The sequence below is a fragment of the Cuculus canorus genome, chromosome 3, assembly GCF_017976375.1.
Source record: "Cuculus canorus isolate bCucCan1 chromosome 3, bCucCan1.pri, whole genome shotgun sequence".
In the NCBI taxonomy this organism is placed as follows: domain Eukaryota; kingdom Metazoa; phylum Chordata; class Aves; order Cuculiformes; family Cuculidae; genus Cuculus; species Cuculus canorus.
Window position 1 is genome coordinate 99339650 of NC_071403.1, and position 15289 is coordinate 99354938.

The 15289-nt window shown below is 36.1% G+C and overlaps 1 protein-coding gene across 4 annotated transcripts in view; it reads left to right on the forward strand.

The window, feature by feature from the left end:
* PLEKHH2 (pleckstrin homology, MyTH4 and FERM domain containing H2) overlaps positions 1 to 15289 on the forward strand; it is a 59742-nt gene that overhangs the window by 7896 nt on the left and 36557 nt on the right. For 2 of the 4 annotated variants that reach the window (XM_054063222.1, XM_054063219.1), the window contains exons 3-7: positions 9523 to 9585; positions 10614 to 10763; positions 11223 to 11306; positions 12791 to 12872; positions 13683 to 13865. In XM_054063222.1, the coding sequence (XP_053919197.1) occupies positions 9523 to 9585; positions 10614 to 10763; positions 11223 to 11306; positions 12791 to 12872; positions 13683 to 13865 (562 nt within the window). The remainder of the gene's footprint in view (positions 1 to 9522; positions 9586 to 10613; positions 10764 to 11222; positions 11307 to 12790; positions 12873 to 13682; positions 13866 to 15289) is intronic. The other 2 variants (XM_054063220.1, XM_054063221.1) reach the window with 2 other exon arrangements.

Consider the following 15289-nt stretch of genomic DNA (forward strand, 5'->3'; position numbering starts at 1 on the left):
ACTTGTCAGAAACTGCCATTGGTTTTTTCCCCTTATATTTGTTCTATAACTTAGTCTAAAACTAGGTTTTAATAAGGATTTGCTTCAATTTATCCTTTTTCAATATTTATGCCATGACCTATGTGCTTCTGTAAGTATATTCAGGAAGCAGATTAATTGAGATACTTTTCCTGTACACTGGAAATCAAATACCTTTGCAAGGTTTTTTTAATGGTGGCTCTGCACATGGGTGAACGATCAACATGGGTAGCGTTCAGTATATTCTTGTAATAGATGTGTTGTAATTTAAAAATCAAACTTCTTTTTTTTTTTTTTTTTTTTAAGTCCAGCAGATACTCACCCTTGAACCTCAGTGGTTGAGGAGTTAGAGAAATTTGCATTATAAGTGCATTTCAGCAGGATGGCTGAACTTTAATTTTGTTTTGAACCTGGGGAGAAGAGGGAGGAGCAAAAGAATATGAAATGTTTACAGAAAACTACTCCGTTCACTGTTGATTATTTGTTTGGTATTCTTATTTGTTTTCATTTTGCCAGTAGTCTATATTTGTAAACCTAACATGTAAAGAAAGGGACGTTGTTGGAGTTTTAAGCAGAAGCTGCTGCTGCAAGTGGGAGAGGTCTTTACAGGAATTTAAGGAATGATGCAGAAAGTATCCCTAGTACGCCAAATTTAGGATGGCAGTGGAACTGAATTTTAAGTAGCAGTCTTCATTTTCGTGCAGCTTGAGTCTTAATGCATATGAAGAGTTTCCTAAAAAAAAAGTTGTTGGATAAAAGATCACAGTTTTCTGCTGCCAAGTTTTGCTCCTAGCTAGCATTTCATATTATGGGAAAAGTCAATGTCCCTCATTCTTTTCATAGTTTTTCACCTGAAATATGCATGCAACATCAGGTATAAAGTTAATGTTTTTCCTGACACTAAAAAATCGTTTTAGTAGAACTGTATAGCTATGTTAAGTATTCTCTTGGGCAGTCTGCATTGAATTTCTTTTACATCAGACCTCATAAGGACTGAATATGGCACTATCCCAAATGTTGCATTACAGGCTCTCCAGTAATACTTAACATTCACGTGAATGTCTACCAAGTTTTTCTCCTTCAGTGCTGAGGGTCATTATTTTATGTTTTGAGTCATCTTCAACAAGTATAAATTATTAACAAAGAGGTTTATTTTAATAAATGCATTGATTTGTTTGCTTTTAACCTTACATTTGGACTATCTCTGAACACAGGTACATGCAACCAAGTGTGTACATGACAAATGCAGTAATATTTATACTCTTAGGGGAAAGCAAGGAGAGTTAAAGAGCATAAAAATTAAAAGTTTTTATAGTTACAGGCTTAGATTTGGTTACACCTTTTTAATGCCTATGCCTTTTTTCCTATAACTTTATTGTTATCCCTTTTCTGTTTTTAAGTTTATGCTGTGTGCTTTTATAACAGTGGCAGGGTTTTTTTTGCTTCATTGTTTTTGTACATTTAAAGCCACGTTCTTTCTAAGGAGGCTGAAGATGAAGGGGGGTGGCGGATAAGGGAAAAAGAGAACTCAGGAAGCAATAAATTAGCTGCTGTGGTAGAGACCAGGCTGGGTAATGGCATGCAGAGCACAGTCCTTGCTGTGAGGCCAGAGGATGAATATATTCCCTCTGGTAGTATGGAGATGAGACTATCCATTCTGGTCCGGCTCGCCTGAGATGGGGGTGTTGATGAAAGTTGTGGAAGCTGTGATAGTGGGCAGGCATCTGTGAGGCTCCTGAGCCAGTCTAAGGTTTAGTTTAGTTTTCCATGTGTAGAAGCTACAAGATGTTTCTTCTCCATTTTTTGTGGAGGGAAATCTTTTTGCAAATTATGCAAAAAAAAAAAAAATTATTTCATTTTTATTCCCTCAGAGAGTATTTTCAGGCTTTAGATACCTGTTTTCATGTCTTCAAGCTGAATTATTCTGCCTTACATATATTTTTGGAATCTCTTGCTCCTTTACCATCTGTGTTTCCTAGATGTCCTACACTTTATTTCATCAATAAACTCCATTTCAGTCAAGTTTTTGATTTTTTAAACTTTGGCAGTGACTGGTACTTTTGCTTCTTAAGCCATCACTTCTCAGGCAATGGCACAGAAAAAAGGCCTCCTATTTCAGATGTTTATGATCAAAACTCACAATTCAGCTAGACTGAAGCGGCAGAAATTCCACAATCACAGTGCAATGATCAAAACAAAGCAGGCAGGCCTTTTAATACAGATGAGCAACCAGTTGTTTATGCACTTCTGTTTTTTATTTTAAGCACTATGTGAGACTTCATTTTCCTTGCCTGCCAAACTGCTTTAGTAGTCTTCCATTCTGCTGAAGTGTTTTCACTTCTTTCAAGATTTTGAATGTTATAATAAAGTCTGTTTGTGCTAAAGTTGTGGTCTATGTAATTTGTGTTTGACTGTGTCTCTGCAACTTAGCTATCAAGACAAGAAGTGAGTTGGAAAAAATAAGAGCCATAGAGTGAATGTTCTTAGCATTAATTTACCAGGCTTAGGAATGCTTTATGACTGACGTTGGGAAAAGCACAGTTTTTCAGCCAGCACTGAATCCTGCTCGTTTGACCTTCACTACGCTGGCTCCCCAAATCCCACTGCTGAATTTAACTTTTTAAAGTCTGTATATTTACTGGCAGCTGTCATAGACTACTAATTCGGGTCGAGTTCCCTCCCAGGCTTCTCTGTTCCATATTTTTAATTTATATAGTTTCCAGAAGAAATCATTAATTTTACTATAGTAAACTCAGATGAAATGTGAAAGATTGCTTTTTTCATATGTCTTTTTCACACATTTAATGAGCAGTAGGAAAACGTTTTGAGCTGAATAATTACTCTTAAAATCAGATTTAAATATTGAAAAGAACTTAAAAGAAGTAAAACATAACTCAGTGGTAAAACTAGTCTCATGTTATGGAGACTGATAAAAATTCTGAGCCTGATTTTTTGGAAACGGAGCAGGGAGAGACTGATAATTTTGGTAGGTCACATTATGTTCCAAGGAAAGGCTTTTGTGCTAAACTCACATAGTTCATGTGAGTGAGCTGAAGAGCTAAAAAGGAGAGTTAGGAGAGACTTGCAATTAAGAGGTGCTATTTGCCTAACTAGGACAGCAGTGCCAGTAGTTGCTGTAGTTAAAAAGTAGACAGGATTGTGATTCTGTACATCAAGACCTTGGCATCAAAGACCCAAATGGCTTTTAGATTCCATATTTTTGACCACAGTTGAGGCAGAGAAAAGACATAATCCCTGTAGTGAACTGTCTGAACAGAGAAAGAGATAAAATTAAGATGAGGAATTGGTTAGATGGCAAATTTGCAGAGGAATAGTTGACACTGCTTTGCTTGTGAGAACAGCTGTATCCTTTTACCTTTTAATTGGTATTAAAAATGTAGAAGACAAGTGAAGGAAAAAATGGGAATGCACTGAAAAGTGGCGGCTTGTGAGCTGCCAGGTTGTGAGCACTAAATTTAGTTTTGCAGTAGTCATAACCTAGGTTGGCATTCAAGTAGGACTTGAATGAAAACTAAGCCTGTAGCTTTTGGGATTTAAGCCAGAAAACTAATTTTTTCATCTAAACATTTTTGTTGAGTGTGTGTGTGTAGGAAATAATAATGAACAGTAAAATTCCATATATGATGAACCAGTAATATAGTGAAGAAAATTCACCATACTTGATCTGTGAGCAGCCTAAGGAACAGCTGACTGTCCTTTAGCGTTATCCTTTTTGGGGACATCTATGACAAAAAGAAGAATGGATTCAGGAAGCATTTCTTCATTTTGATGACTAAATACAAACCACTGAGAAATATTTTTATAGATTTTATTTTGTTCTAGGGAAAAGCTTTTGTGCCGAAGTATTCTATTCCATTTTTTACTGAAGGCATATTTGATTTTATAAATATAGGTACGTCCAAAGTGTCACGAGATTTATGAGACAAAATGAATTCCTATTAATTAATTTAAATGCAGAGATACTCCATAACAGACAAGTCTTTCTAATTATTTTATGGCCTTTGCATTAAAAAAATCATCCAATAGGGAATAAAGTATATCTTACCCAAGGCATATGCTAATTCCTTCTTTACAAATTATCTTGTTGTTTGTTTTTCTTGTGAAATATTAATATCTTGATTTGACCTCTCTGTTCTTTAGGTGTTTTCTCTATGTGGCTTAATAGGTCAGGTTATATTTTAAAGTTTATTGTAGTTTATATATGTCTAGCACTATCCCTATGGAAGACACATAATACGTAGGAGAGAAATAAGTGTCAAGACAGAAGGAATAACGTTCAAAAATATGGATGGAACATGCATGATCGGCTCTTTAATAAATGAGTAACAGGAGCAGGAGGAATATTACTGTGCTTTCCTGGGCTAAACTATCAGCAGAGACCTTTTTGTAAATAAGCAGGTCATGCTTCTAAGAGTTTTAGCATTGCTTTTAGCTAACAAATGTATGCGAGGTTCTGTACATGTATGGATTGGGTATAGTGTATTTTAAAACACGGAAACATGAAAATTGGTGTCATTAAAGCCACTAACAAACAGGTGACTTGCTTTTAAACAGTACTGTCTCTTTTCTTAAGGAAATGCACAGATTTATTGAAATATTTGAGTTTAAACACAGGAATATAGAACCAAAGGGGAAATTTTGGTCCCATTCAGTGCTGTGGAGTAGCTGGCAGGCGTGTTCTTCAAACCGTTTATAAACTTACTGAACACCACCTAAGAAGTCAAATCTTTTGCGTTTTTAGCTTGTATTAGAAGGCAGTTCCAAAATCTTTTTTAATCAATGTGGAAAATGATAGTTTTCAAATTTCTGGCCTTTGTTTATCACCTGTTTGTATCTTCTTGCACCTTTGAAAGACTTCGAAAGACATAGTGTTTGTCACTCACTTGCTTCTCCCATTTGTTTATTCACAAAAGAAATTGTATCCCCATATTTCTTGAGTTTTGGTAAGCCCTATGTGGTGTGTGGACTGTTAGTTCACTAAATCTAAAAATGGACAGGTTTACTACTTTTCTTTTTATGTGGAACACTGTTTTTCAGCCGGAGATGGTTTGTATCTTTTTTACTGATGAGGAAGAGTTGAAAAATTGAAATGCAAGGAAGAAAGCAGACTCTAAACATACTGTTCTCAAGTCACTGGAAGTTCTGAACTTAATCAATAGTATTTCTGCCTTAGCAACATCTGATTTTATCTCAGTTTTTGTTTTTGAAAAGTCTGACCTGCTATCAGCACACTTTGAAAGGCTGACAGAGAAGTGATGCTTTTCATTCATTAATGGTCCTATTTTTTCCTGTCTTTATTTAAAAAAGATTTCCAAAAAGTCTACTTGGTACAACTGTGTTGTTTATAATATTAAAAATTGGGAGACAGTGTATGCACTGATCATAATGTAAATTTTAAATGTTACTGTGAAGTTATTGGAAACATTGAATACATTGAACATTGACTTGGATGAAAAATGTTTTAATTCCTATAAATATCATACATTTTCAGATCTCAAAAAGGAAAGAATCCAGTAATTTTTTTGAAATAAAATGTTTCCCTTAAAAATATTGAATAACTATTTCAGATATCAGGAGAATTGTCAGTTTAGTGCTGTAATTTCTCTCTAACGCATATAACAAGAAAAATTATCTGTATTTATATGGTTATAAAGGAAAGTACATGCACACATATTTGCCTAGAAAATGATTAGTAATGATTTTTGAGTTTATACCCTTCGGTGATTTCATGCAATACATGCTTTAATAAAATGAAAATGTCTTTACTTGCAGAAAAATATATTTCTGAATACAGCCAAAAAACTTCTAGGTGAACTTTGAAAAAGAATTGTTATATAATTTGCTTTTGTATTGTAAAAAATTCCAGGGACGGTGTGTTGTGCTTCAATGCCCAGACCTCCAAAGCAGTACACCTCTTTGTTTTTATTGCTGCCATGGTTCTCCAAAGCATTCAGTATTTATTTACATGCGACATTTCTCTGTTCATTATATGAACAAAAATAGCTGAATTTGATGAGTGTCAGATGTAGAGTGGTTTTTTCTTACTAAGTTTAAAAACAAATCTGTTTCTAACAGTAGATATTATTTTCCGTAATTCAGATAATTGATGCAGTGTGCACAAACACACTTTCTGAAAATTATAAGAGGGTTTTTACACTTAAAAAAGGAAGAAGAAAGTGCACGTTAAAGTAGCAGCCTGTTCTCCTGCACTTACGTTGATATTGTTCTGCAACTGGTATTAGTGTATTTTTTGTTCGTGGGCCTAAAACTTTTACTCTTTATATTTAAGACTGTTAAATGAAAGCCAGTATAGATCATGAGAGGACATCATTGAAACCTTAATGAATTTTGGAAAGACCCTGCACCAATCATACGTGTGCAGGGAATTCCTTATAAGAGGTTTGTTGAACTGAATTATTTCAAGTTATCTCAGTCAGGACATGGTAGGAAATTAAGCTTAAATATGCTTCACAAGCCAGATGTTATGAATGACATGCTGGTCTTCCATGTTTCTCCTCGGAAGCCATCCCTGATTTATTTAAAAGGTGGGCAGATGAAGTGCTTAGGGGTATGATTTAGTAGAGGGCAGGTACAGTTGGACTTGAAGATTTCAAAGGTCATTTCCAACCTAGGGATTCTATGATTGTTACAATAGACACTGCAAGACAAGTCTATGTAAACTCTAAATGAAGGGAAAATCAGGACTTAGTAATTGTTGAAATGCTGGCCAATTTAATAGAAGTGCTCATGTTTGGTAACTATGGCATTCCGTCCTTGCTGAATAATATAATTTTTTTTTTAGCAGGTGCTTCCTAAAATAAACCAAAGGCCCTTTAGACATCTCACATTTAGTTGTTGCTAGGAAGCTGATTGACGCATCCATATTGTGATATCATCCAAAGCTCCTTAGCACACCTTCTTGAAATAGTTAAGTCTTAAAGAAGCAAAAGTAAACCTTGTTCTTCAATTTCTGTAATTTCTGAATGCTATTTTTCTTGGTCATTATCTTCACAGCTCCTTTAGGTCCTAGTTTTATATTCATCTTATTAGCAGCTCTATTCAAATCATATTTCTTGTCCCAGTAGTCTAAATGAACATTATTGTGTTCCTGGTCCTGTGCAATCATATATATGTGTGTGTGTGTGTGTGTGTGTGTGTGTGTGTGTGTGTGTATTCCTAGCAACAGGTGCGTTGTGCAGTTTTACTACAGAAACAGAGAAGGAACTGAGGTCTGAAGTGCATTGGATTATCCAGAACTCAAATTGTTTTGTAGAAGGGCAGCGCTGCTGCTTAATGCTTGTACAGTAATTCAGTGGTCATTAGATCACTGCATTAGGTCACTCAGCTTAAACTAGTTTGTTCTAGGTTTAAGCCAAGTCAGAGCTAGTTGAGCTGCACTGGCAGCTGAATGGACCTAGCAAGCAACATTTTCAGATTATATTTCCATTTATTATAACTGCTAAGTTTTAGATATAACCTTACAGCTGAAACGAATTTTACTTATGGGATGTAAATAAATTGCCTATTACTGCCATAGCAATTATGTGCATTTACAAATTGTTTGACTGTGAAAATTGATGAACAACTCGCTACTCGTCAACAATGAATTTCACGTTATAAATATGTGAAGGAGTTTTCTGTCATAATATTATAGAGTATTAACAATGTTCATTATTGATATAATAGCTGCACTTCTACTTGGTTTAGCATAGTGCTTTTTACTACAGCAGAATGTTAGCTGACAATATATTCAGAAATAGCCTTGATTTCTGAATTCTCAAGATACTAACAAAGAAGTATCTTAAAAACAATATTAAAGCGAGTCTTGTAAACCAAACTTCTTTTTGTATGTAAAACCAAAGTGACAGATGAAAAGTAACCTTAGAATTCAAAATTCAAAAATTAAACTCAAAGTTAAAATCTCAGCTTGAAGTCATACAAATATGAAATTAAATATATGTGACCAGAGAGGAACAAAGAAGGTTCCTCTCCCTGTCTGTTTGTCCAGCCTGTTAGTACATGAATGACTGGGATGATCATTTCCTTGGAAGTATTCTTGCAAAGGAAGTCATTGGGAACCCAACCATAACCGTGTGTATTGTGAAATGTTTGTTGCTCTTGTATCATTTGTGTGTTGCAGTACTGCGGTGTAGGCATCTTGAGTTTTGTGTTGTATAAGAAAGTACTAGAAGGTCAGTCAGAGGTTTCTTTATGTTAGGGAAAACTCATTTTCTCCATTTTCAGTTTTTGATTGATAGAAATGATGACTCTGTGTCCTTGGCTGAATGAGGTGCTAAAAGTACACAAAACGGTTCCATGTGATTGACAACATAATTGGGAAGAGAAAAAAAGAGACAGAGAATGAAGGAGAAACTGAAAGATGCCAGAAAACAGGACAGAATGAAACGTTATTTTAAAACCAAGCAGTAAACCTGAGAAGCAAGAAAATATTTTCATTTTCATTATTTGTATCATACACTTTTTTCTAAAACTTTTGAAGCTCAATACTGACCAAGCCAGTGTTAATTATTTGATATTTCATCCTGTATTTCTCAAGAACCAGTAAGCCCTTACGTCATCGAATACCTTATGGACTTCCTAGTGTTATTTCAAACTCCAATTTACTTTTTAAAGAAGTCATAATTCACTAAAGTCAGCCTAGAGAGCTCTTAACAAAATGTGAATCAAGTATTTCTTTCTGGCCTCTTCTGTTCCATATTGTTAGAAAAGCATTCAAAGTGTAAAATGCAAAGGTTTTCTTAGGCCTGGGGCAATGATTGAGCCCATGATTATTAGGCATCATAATAAAGTAATGGTTCAGCATCTTTCACCACTCAAAAGTGTTCTGCACTCCTCCGTGTTGTGCTGGTCTGTGTCTTCATATATTTCTATTGTGGCTTTTCACAGTTCTTTTTCTGTGGAGCACCTGACTTCACCATGTCTCTTCTGCTGCCCGCCCCCTCCTTTCACAAAGAAGGGTGAAGGAGCCTGGGACAGAGCTCGTAGTACAATTTCTCCCAAGAGCTAAATCTGTCAACTTCAAAAGAATTAACAGATGTATTATATAATGTGCCAAGTATCCTTTACACTTGCCTTTACTCCAGGCCATGAAGGAGCTTAGCTGCTTCTAATCTATGAGCATGCATAAGAAAATGTTCAGAGCTGTTGTCAAAGGGATTTCTACTCTTGGGAGCAGGGAAAAAAAGCAGCATGTCATATAGCAGCCACAACATTATTCTATGAAGTAAAGTTGTATCTTTTGTTATTTTCTGTAGAAGAATGCTAACAATGTTTTAATATGGTCATAACAATTGTCTTCCCAATATGACAAACTGTTTATCCCTTTATTTATTTATATGCTCCTGCCCACAACCTGTCTTTTGCCTTTTTCAAAACAGAACGTGAAAATACGTTTCACTGTGGTACTTCTGGCAATGGGCGGAAGGCAATGCCATTTTACTGTATGGTTTTCTGTATCTACAGATGCAGCTGCTTGAGAAACAAGTTCTAGATGCTGATCGTCAAGCAGAGAGAGCTTTTCAGCAGGTATATAAATTGAAAAATATCTCCACTGTCTGTACTCATGTTACTGTAACAAAGGGAAATTCAGAAAATTTCTGGTTTTCCTAGGTATTGCTCAAAAGGGAGAAGACAGTTTCTTTTTACATCCATTGATTTTCCCTACTGGAGATGTTCCAACACCTTTCTCTGCTCACTATCCAGTTCAGTTCAATGAAGTCAAAGCTAACAGCACAAATCCAGAATAGATACATGTAATGAGCTGCTTCATTGGCACATCAAGCGTCTTTGATGTATGATGCACATGGAAACAACAGCAAGAGAAACAGTGACCTATTTTAGAAAATCTGTTAGAAAATAAAATAAGTCTACCCAATACAGTCTTTAAATAGGATTATTTTATGTTGTTTGTTCCTGTAAAAGTTACATCATCTAAAGAATGAGGTCATGGCTAAATATTTAACCAAAGTTGCCTTTTGATTCCAAATGGCAGATATAGCTACTGCAGACATTTTATGAACACGTCTCTAGTATTCCCTAAAAATCCTTCATATCTTACTGTGAGACAGACAGAAACTGAAAATTGTAGGAATTAAAATGTTCATGTCCTAATTTGGATTTATAAAATGTTCCTGATTACAAGCCAAGTACTTTTTAGCCATTTTTTTTAGAATGCTTCTGATAATTTGTTGGGGGGGTTTACACTGTGCAATTGTTTATTTATTAAAATGTAATTTATTAAGCCTAATAGCTCCCTACCTATAAATTGCATTCTTCCCATACTGGCATTTCTAGCAGCTTTCTAGAAGCCTCTCACTGATACTAACAAAATCTCTATAAGGTCCATCAGTGTTTTGCCAGGCCTATTGGTATTAGATGCATAGGGAGACATAAGAAGCTGTGGAATTTCTTCTGAAATAGGCCTCAAAACTTTGCAAAGTTATCTTGAATCTGAAGTGTGGGGACAATTTTAACAGTCCATTCTGTGATTAAATTACTACCTTCAACTTGAAGTATTATGTTTCTTTAAGTCTTATGTTTGAATTTCCAAATAGGTGCAGGTCATGGAAGAAAAATTGAAAGCAGCTAATGTTCAAACAAGTGAATCAGAAACCAAGCTGTATAAGAGATGTCAAGATCTGGAGATGCTGATACAAGATAAAAATGACATAATACAAAAATTGGAGCAACAACTTGAAGAACAGGTTAGAAATAAAATGGTGTTACAAAAGATGAGCATTGTTCCATTCTTAAATTTACGAAAGGAAAATAAAAGTTAAGGTCAATAGAGGACAGAAAAGTTTAGCATTATTTCTGTTGTTTCATTAAAGATGTTCCCATTAGAAGTATATAATTTGAATAAGGTTTATTCCCTTGCAAATTGTGCTGTGTCTTCCTTTGAAAAAACATCTAACTTTTAAGAGAGGAAGGATGTTCTTCCTCTTTGCTGTCTCTTCTGAAGAGCTCTAGTTTTTCCCAGCGAAAAGGAGAGCAGCAGCCTCTGTAAAGGGCCTCTTCATCTTTTTTTTTTTTTTCTTAAATCACCATGTATTGCCCAGGAAAATGAATTACCTCAAGCAACGTTAGGATTTTCTGTCTGAAGATACTACTCAGGCATACTGTGATACTCAATGAAAAATATGTTTATGTCATTTTTTTTCCAGAAACAAATAAGACTGCAAGAAGCAAAAATCATAGAAGAAAAAGCAGCTAAAATAAAAGAATGGGTAACAGTCAAGCTTCATGAGGTATAACTCTTACTACTATGCTTACACAGAAAATATAACAGTGTGACTGAATATCCCTTGGGCTTTTTGACTGTTAAACACCTTTGTGCCATAGTAAAAAAAAAAAAAAAACAAAAAACCTTCCCAGTTTCCTTGCTCTATATAGTAATTTACTTGAAAGAGGAAAAATGTAAACAATAGCCCAGAGGGCAGAGTATCCATGTCACTTAAATTTGGTCAGCTAGTGTATCTGGGTCCTCACTGGGGAGAAAGGGCCCAGAACTTCTTTCTGGAAGGTCTACTTATTTCCACTAATGGAGGGAGATCGGCTGGCAAACTGAGCTTCTTGGAAGCAGATACCTCAAGTGTGAATAATTCCCAGAAAGTCTGCAGCCTGGCAGAAAAAAAGACTTGATCATTTGTTATTTTCCAGTCCTCACAGTACACTTAGTCATGAACAGTTTCAGGGGCACTGGTGCTATTCTCGAAAGAGACCAGTTGTCTCCCTTGTTTCTCTGCTGTGTTGAGATACCCATGTCTTTGCCCTGCCTAAGGCTGCCAGTTTTGGTGTGCAGCTGTGCTTTCTCTTCCTTGTGTGTGTGGAATTTAAAGTTGCCCATTAAACTTGAAGCCCTACTCCGTTGTGGTTAACTGGAAATTTTACTCACCCCAGCTGAAAAACAAGATATTTTTAAAGTTAGGAAACTGGAAGAAACATTTACTGTGAGTCTGTGAGGGGAGTTTTTGAAATGATTTAATAAAAATGCAATTAACTTCAGCTAAAATTGTCTTGAAAAAGCTTGGACAAAATCAAATGTGACTCCACACTATTTACTTTGTTTCAAACATGGAGAATCTCAAACTAGTTTCACAGAGGTGGCTAGGTGTCACCCAGTGGGAAATGGGCTTGCTGGTTCCCCTCTGTGTGGCATAGGATACACAGACTCAAATCTACTCTTTGCCAATTCAGAGCATGAGTTTGAAACAACAGCTTTTTCTTCCTGTTAATGGGCTACACCAAGGGGCTGCTGTTTTTTTCTTACTGTCTCTTCTGCTCTCCCTAAAGTTTTTCACTACGCTTATTTTTTAAATCTTTGCTGTAGGATAATAGGAGATGTTAGCATCATTATTCCCTCTAATTCCTCTGCTTGCTTTTGGGTTTCTCCAGTGGCAAAGAAGTTTGTAATTTTAACCTTCTGCTTTTATTAAAAATGGCAATGCAGATTTGTTTTTTCTTAATTACTAGGGCTTTTTAAAGCAGTCTTGGGTTTGGTTAGTTGGGGGAATCATTTTAGCAGAACTTAAGCAAATAATCATTGAAGGGAATTTCATTGTTTGGAATAAACAGATGCCTAGACTGGCATTAAGAAAAGTAGCAGACAGCAGCTTACCATTTGAACTGGCTTTATTCTTAGACAGGCAGAAATTCAGAGAAAATATAAATGATGTAATGACTTTAAAAAATTGTTTTACTGATGGATGAGATTACATTTATGTGCTTTTAGTTAGAGGTGGAAAATCAGAACCTCCGCTTGATCAACCAAAAGCAAACCAAAGAGATGAAAACAATACAGTCTAAACTGCAAGGTAAAAAGCTTTTTGAGACACTAAGAATTTGTCAGTTGTTTTCAACACACGTTTACTGATATGCTCAAAAATATTAAGAAATTTATTATCATTTTCTGTGTCCATGCTGATATTAAACTAGTAGTTATGGTGATGTGGTACTATCTTAAACAATTTACAGGTATGGATAAGGGCCTTTTGGTTTTGGGTCTGCCACAGATACTTTTATAAACAGGGATGGACAGCACCATTTCGTATCAACTTCTGGTAGAATAGCTGTCCCTGGGGACAGATTTCATATTCTTGAGGCAGTTAAATCATTTCATGCTTTCGCCTTCTCTTGAACTCCTCTAAGCCTGGTAATTTACTCTTTTGTATTTACGTTTTCACCTATTAAAGATTTTCATAATATTTTTATCTGAGGGGAAGGCCACTATGTATTTTAATACTATTGTTTCTACAATATTTACCATTTTACATGTGTTGTTTTGATCCGTAGCTTTAATTTCAGTTGCAGCAGAATAAAATCAGGTGTTTTCACTAGGTTTTCATTCTGTATTAAATGCATGTTTCATATCTTACTGCTTGTAAATTGTTAGAAGATCTTTTTTCTATATTAAAAAAATCAATCTTTAAGGACTCAAAGTGTAGCTCTGGGTTTCTTTTGATACAGGGAGGCATCAGGTAGATTATTATTTCTATAACCAATTTTTATTATCTTTTTGCTAAATTTTAGTTACCTTAAACAACTTTACCCTGCTGGGTAAAGAGACCAGTATCATAGCTTGCTGTATCCCATTAACACAAGATTTCTGAATGACTGTTCTTCAGAAGCTACGGGCAAGAAATCTGTTACTTCAGCACAAAAACCCGGAGAGTGTCAGCGACTAAGCAGTTTGACTTTTGGATGCTTTTCAAATAGAGCAAGAAGTCCTCAACCATCTCCCAAGTTTGACGAAATAAGGAAGTCTTCATCTAAAGAGTCAGACTACACTGAAGGCAAAAACATGCTAGGTACTTAGTCACCAATACTGCCGTTTTGTTCTGACACAGGTAGAAAAGTAAAATTGACAACTCTGTCAGTGTCTCCAAACCAAATGTTTTCAAAGTATATAGCAGCACTCTCTCTCTCTTTAATACTAATCTCCATTCCTGAGAAGCAATCCTGTTGAGCACTAGAGTATCCACAATACCACTGATAAATTGTTGGTAGCATGCAATGGATGATGGGTGCTTTGGCTGTAAAGGAGAGAATTTGTTGTAGCCCAGGTTTGCTCCACAGTAGCGTAAGGAATTTAAGGCAGCCAGTCGCCCAGGGACAGCTCTTACATTTTTATGCCTATGTGGAGTCTCACCTAAGTCCAGTTTCTGTGTATTTTATCTATGTTATCAGTGCTGTCCCAGTGTTAGTTTTATGCCCTAACACAACACGATCAACTCAGCAAACTTTCATTAGTCTGAAAAAATTAGGTCAGAAAAAATAGAAGAAAGTCCCAGGCATCTTTTTGCACCATCGTTCCCTATGCAAAGGAGAAAGCTCCCTGATCAGTTCATACAATTTCCCCAAGAAGCCCCGAAGTCTGGTAATGACAGCAAATTGCTGTGTTGTTATGCTTTTATAAGCAAGTCCATTTGTAGCAGTTTGCTACTTCCCTTAAACAATGGAAAACTCAGGAAGGGAGACTTGCTCTGTTCCTTCATTTGAGTCCCACAGGACTATTTATGACCTCAGCATTTTCTCCACCGTTAATTGTCATACCCAAAATTGCAAGTTGAGATCTGTAGAAAATCAGAAGATGAAATAGAACCTATTAATATTTTGTATATTTATATGACACGAAGGTCATTATAAAGGGGAATATGTACTTTAATTTCCATTTTTATAGATGAGGGAATTGAAGTAAGAATCTTTTTTTCAAGGAAAGGATAAGAAATAGGATCTTAGGCTTGGAAAAGGATGGAAACAGATCAACTTTCGTGAGTTCATTACTTTAATGTGGACTAAATTAAAACCTTTGGCTTATCCAATCCACTTTAACTTCATACAGCTATTTAACATTAACTTCCCCAAGTGTCTGTGTGGATCTGATGGAGGGTAGGGAGGCTCTGCAAAGGGACCTGAACAGGCTGGACAGAGACCAATGGCACAAGGTTTAAAAAGGCCAAATGCCGAGTCCTGCACTTGGGGCATAGCAACCCTATGCAGTGCTACAGACTGGGAGAAGACTGGCTAGAAAGCTGCCTGGAGGAGAAGGACCTGGGGGTGTTGGTTGACAGCCGACTGAACATGAGCCAGCAGTGTGCCCAGGTGGCCAAGAAGGCCAATGGCATCTTGGCTTGGATCAGAAACGGTGTGACCAGCAGGTCCAGGGAGGTGATTCTCCCTCTGTACTCAGCACTGGTGAGACCACACTGTGAGTACTGTGTTCAGTTCTGGG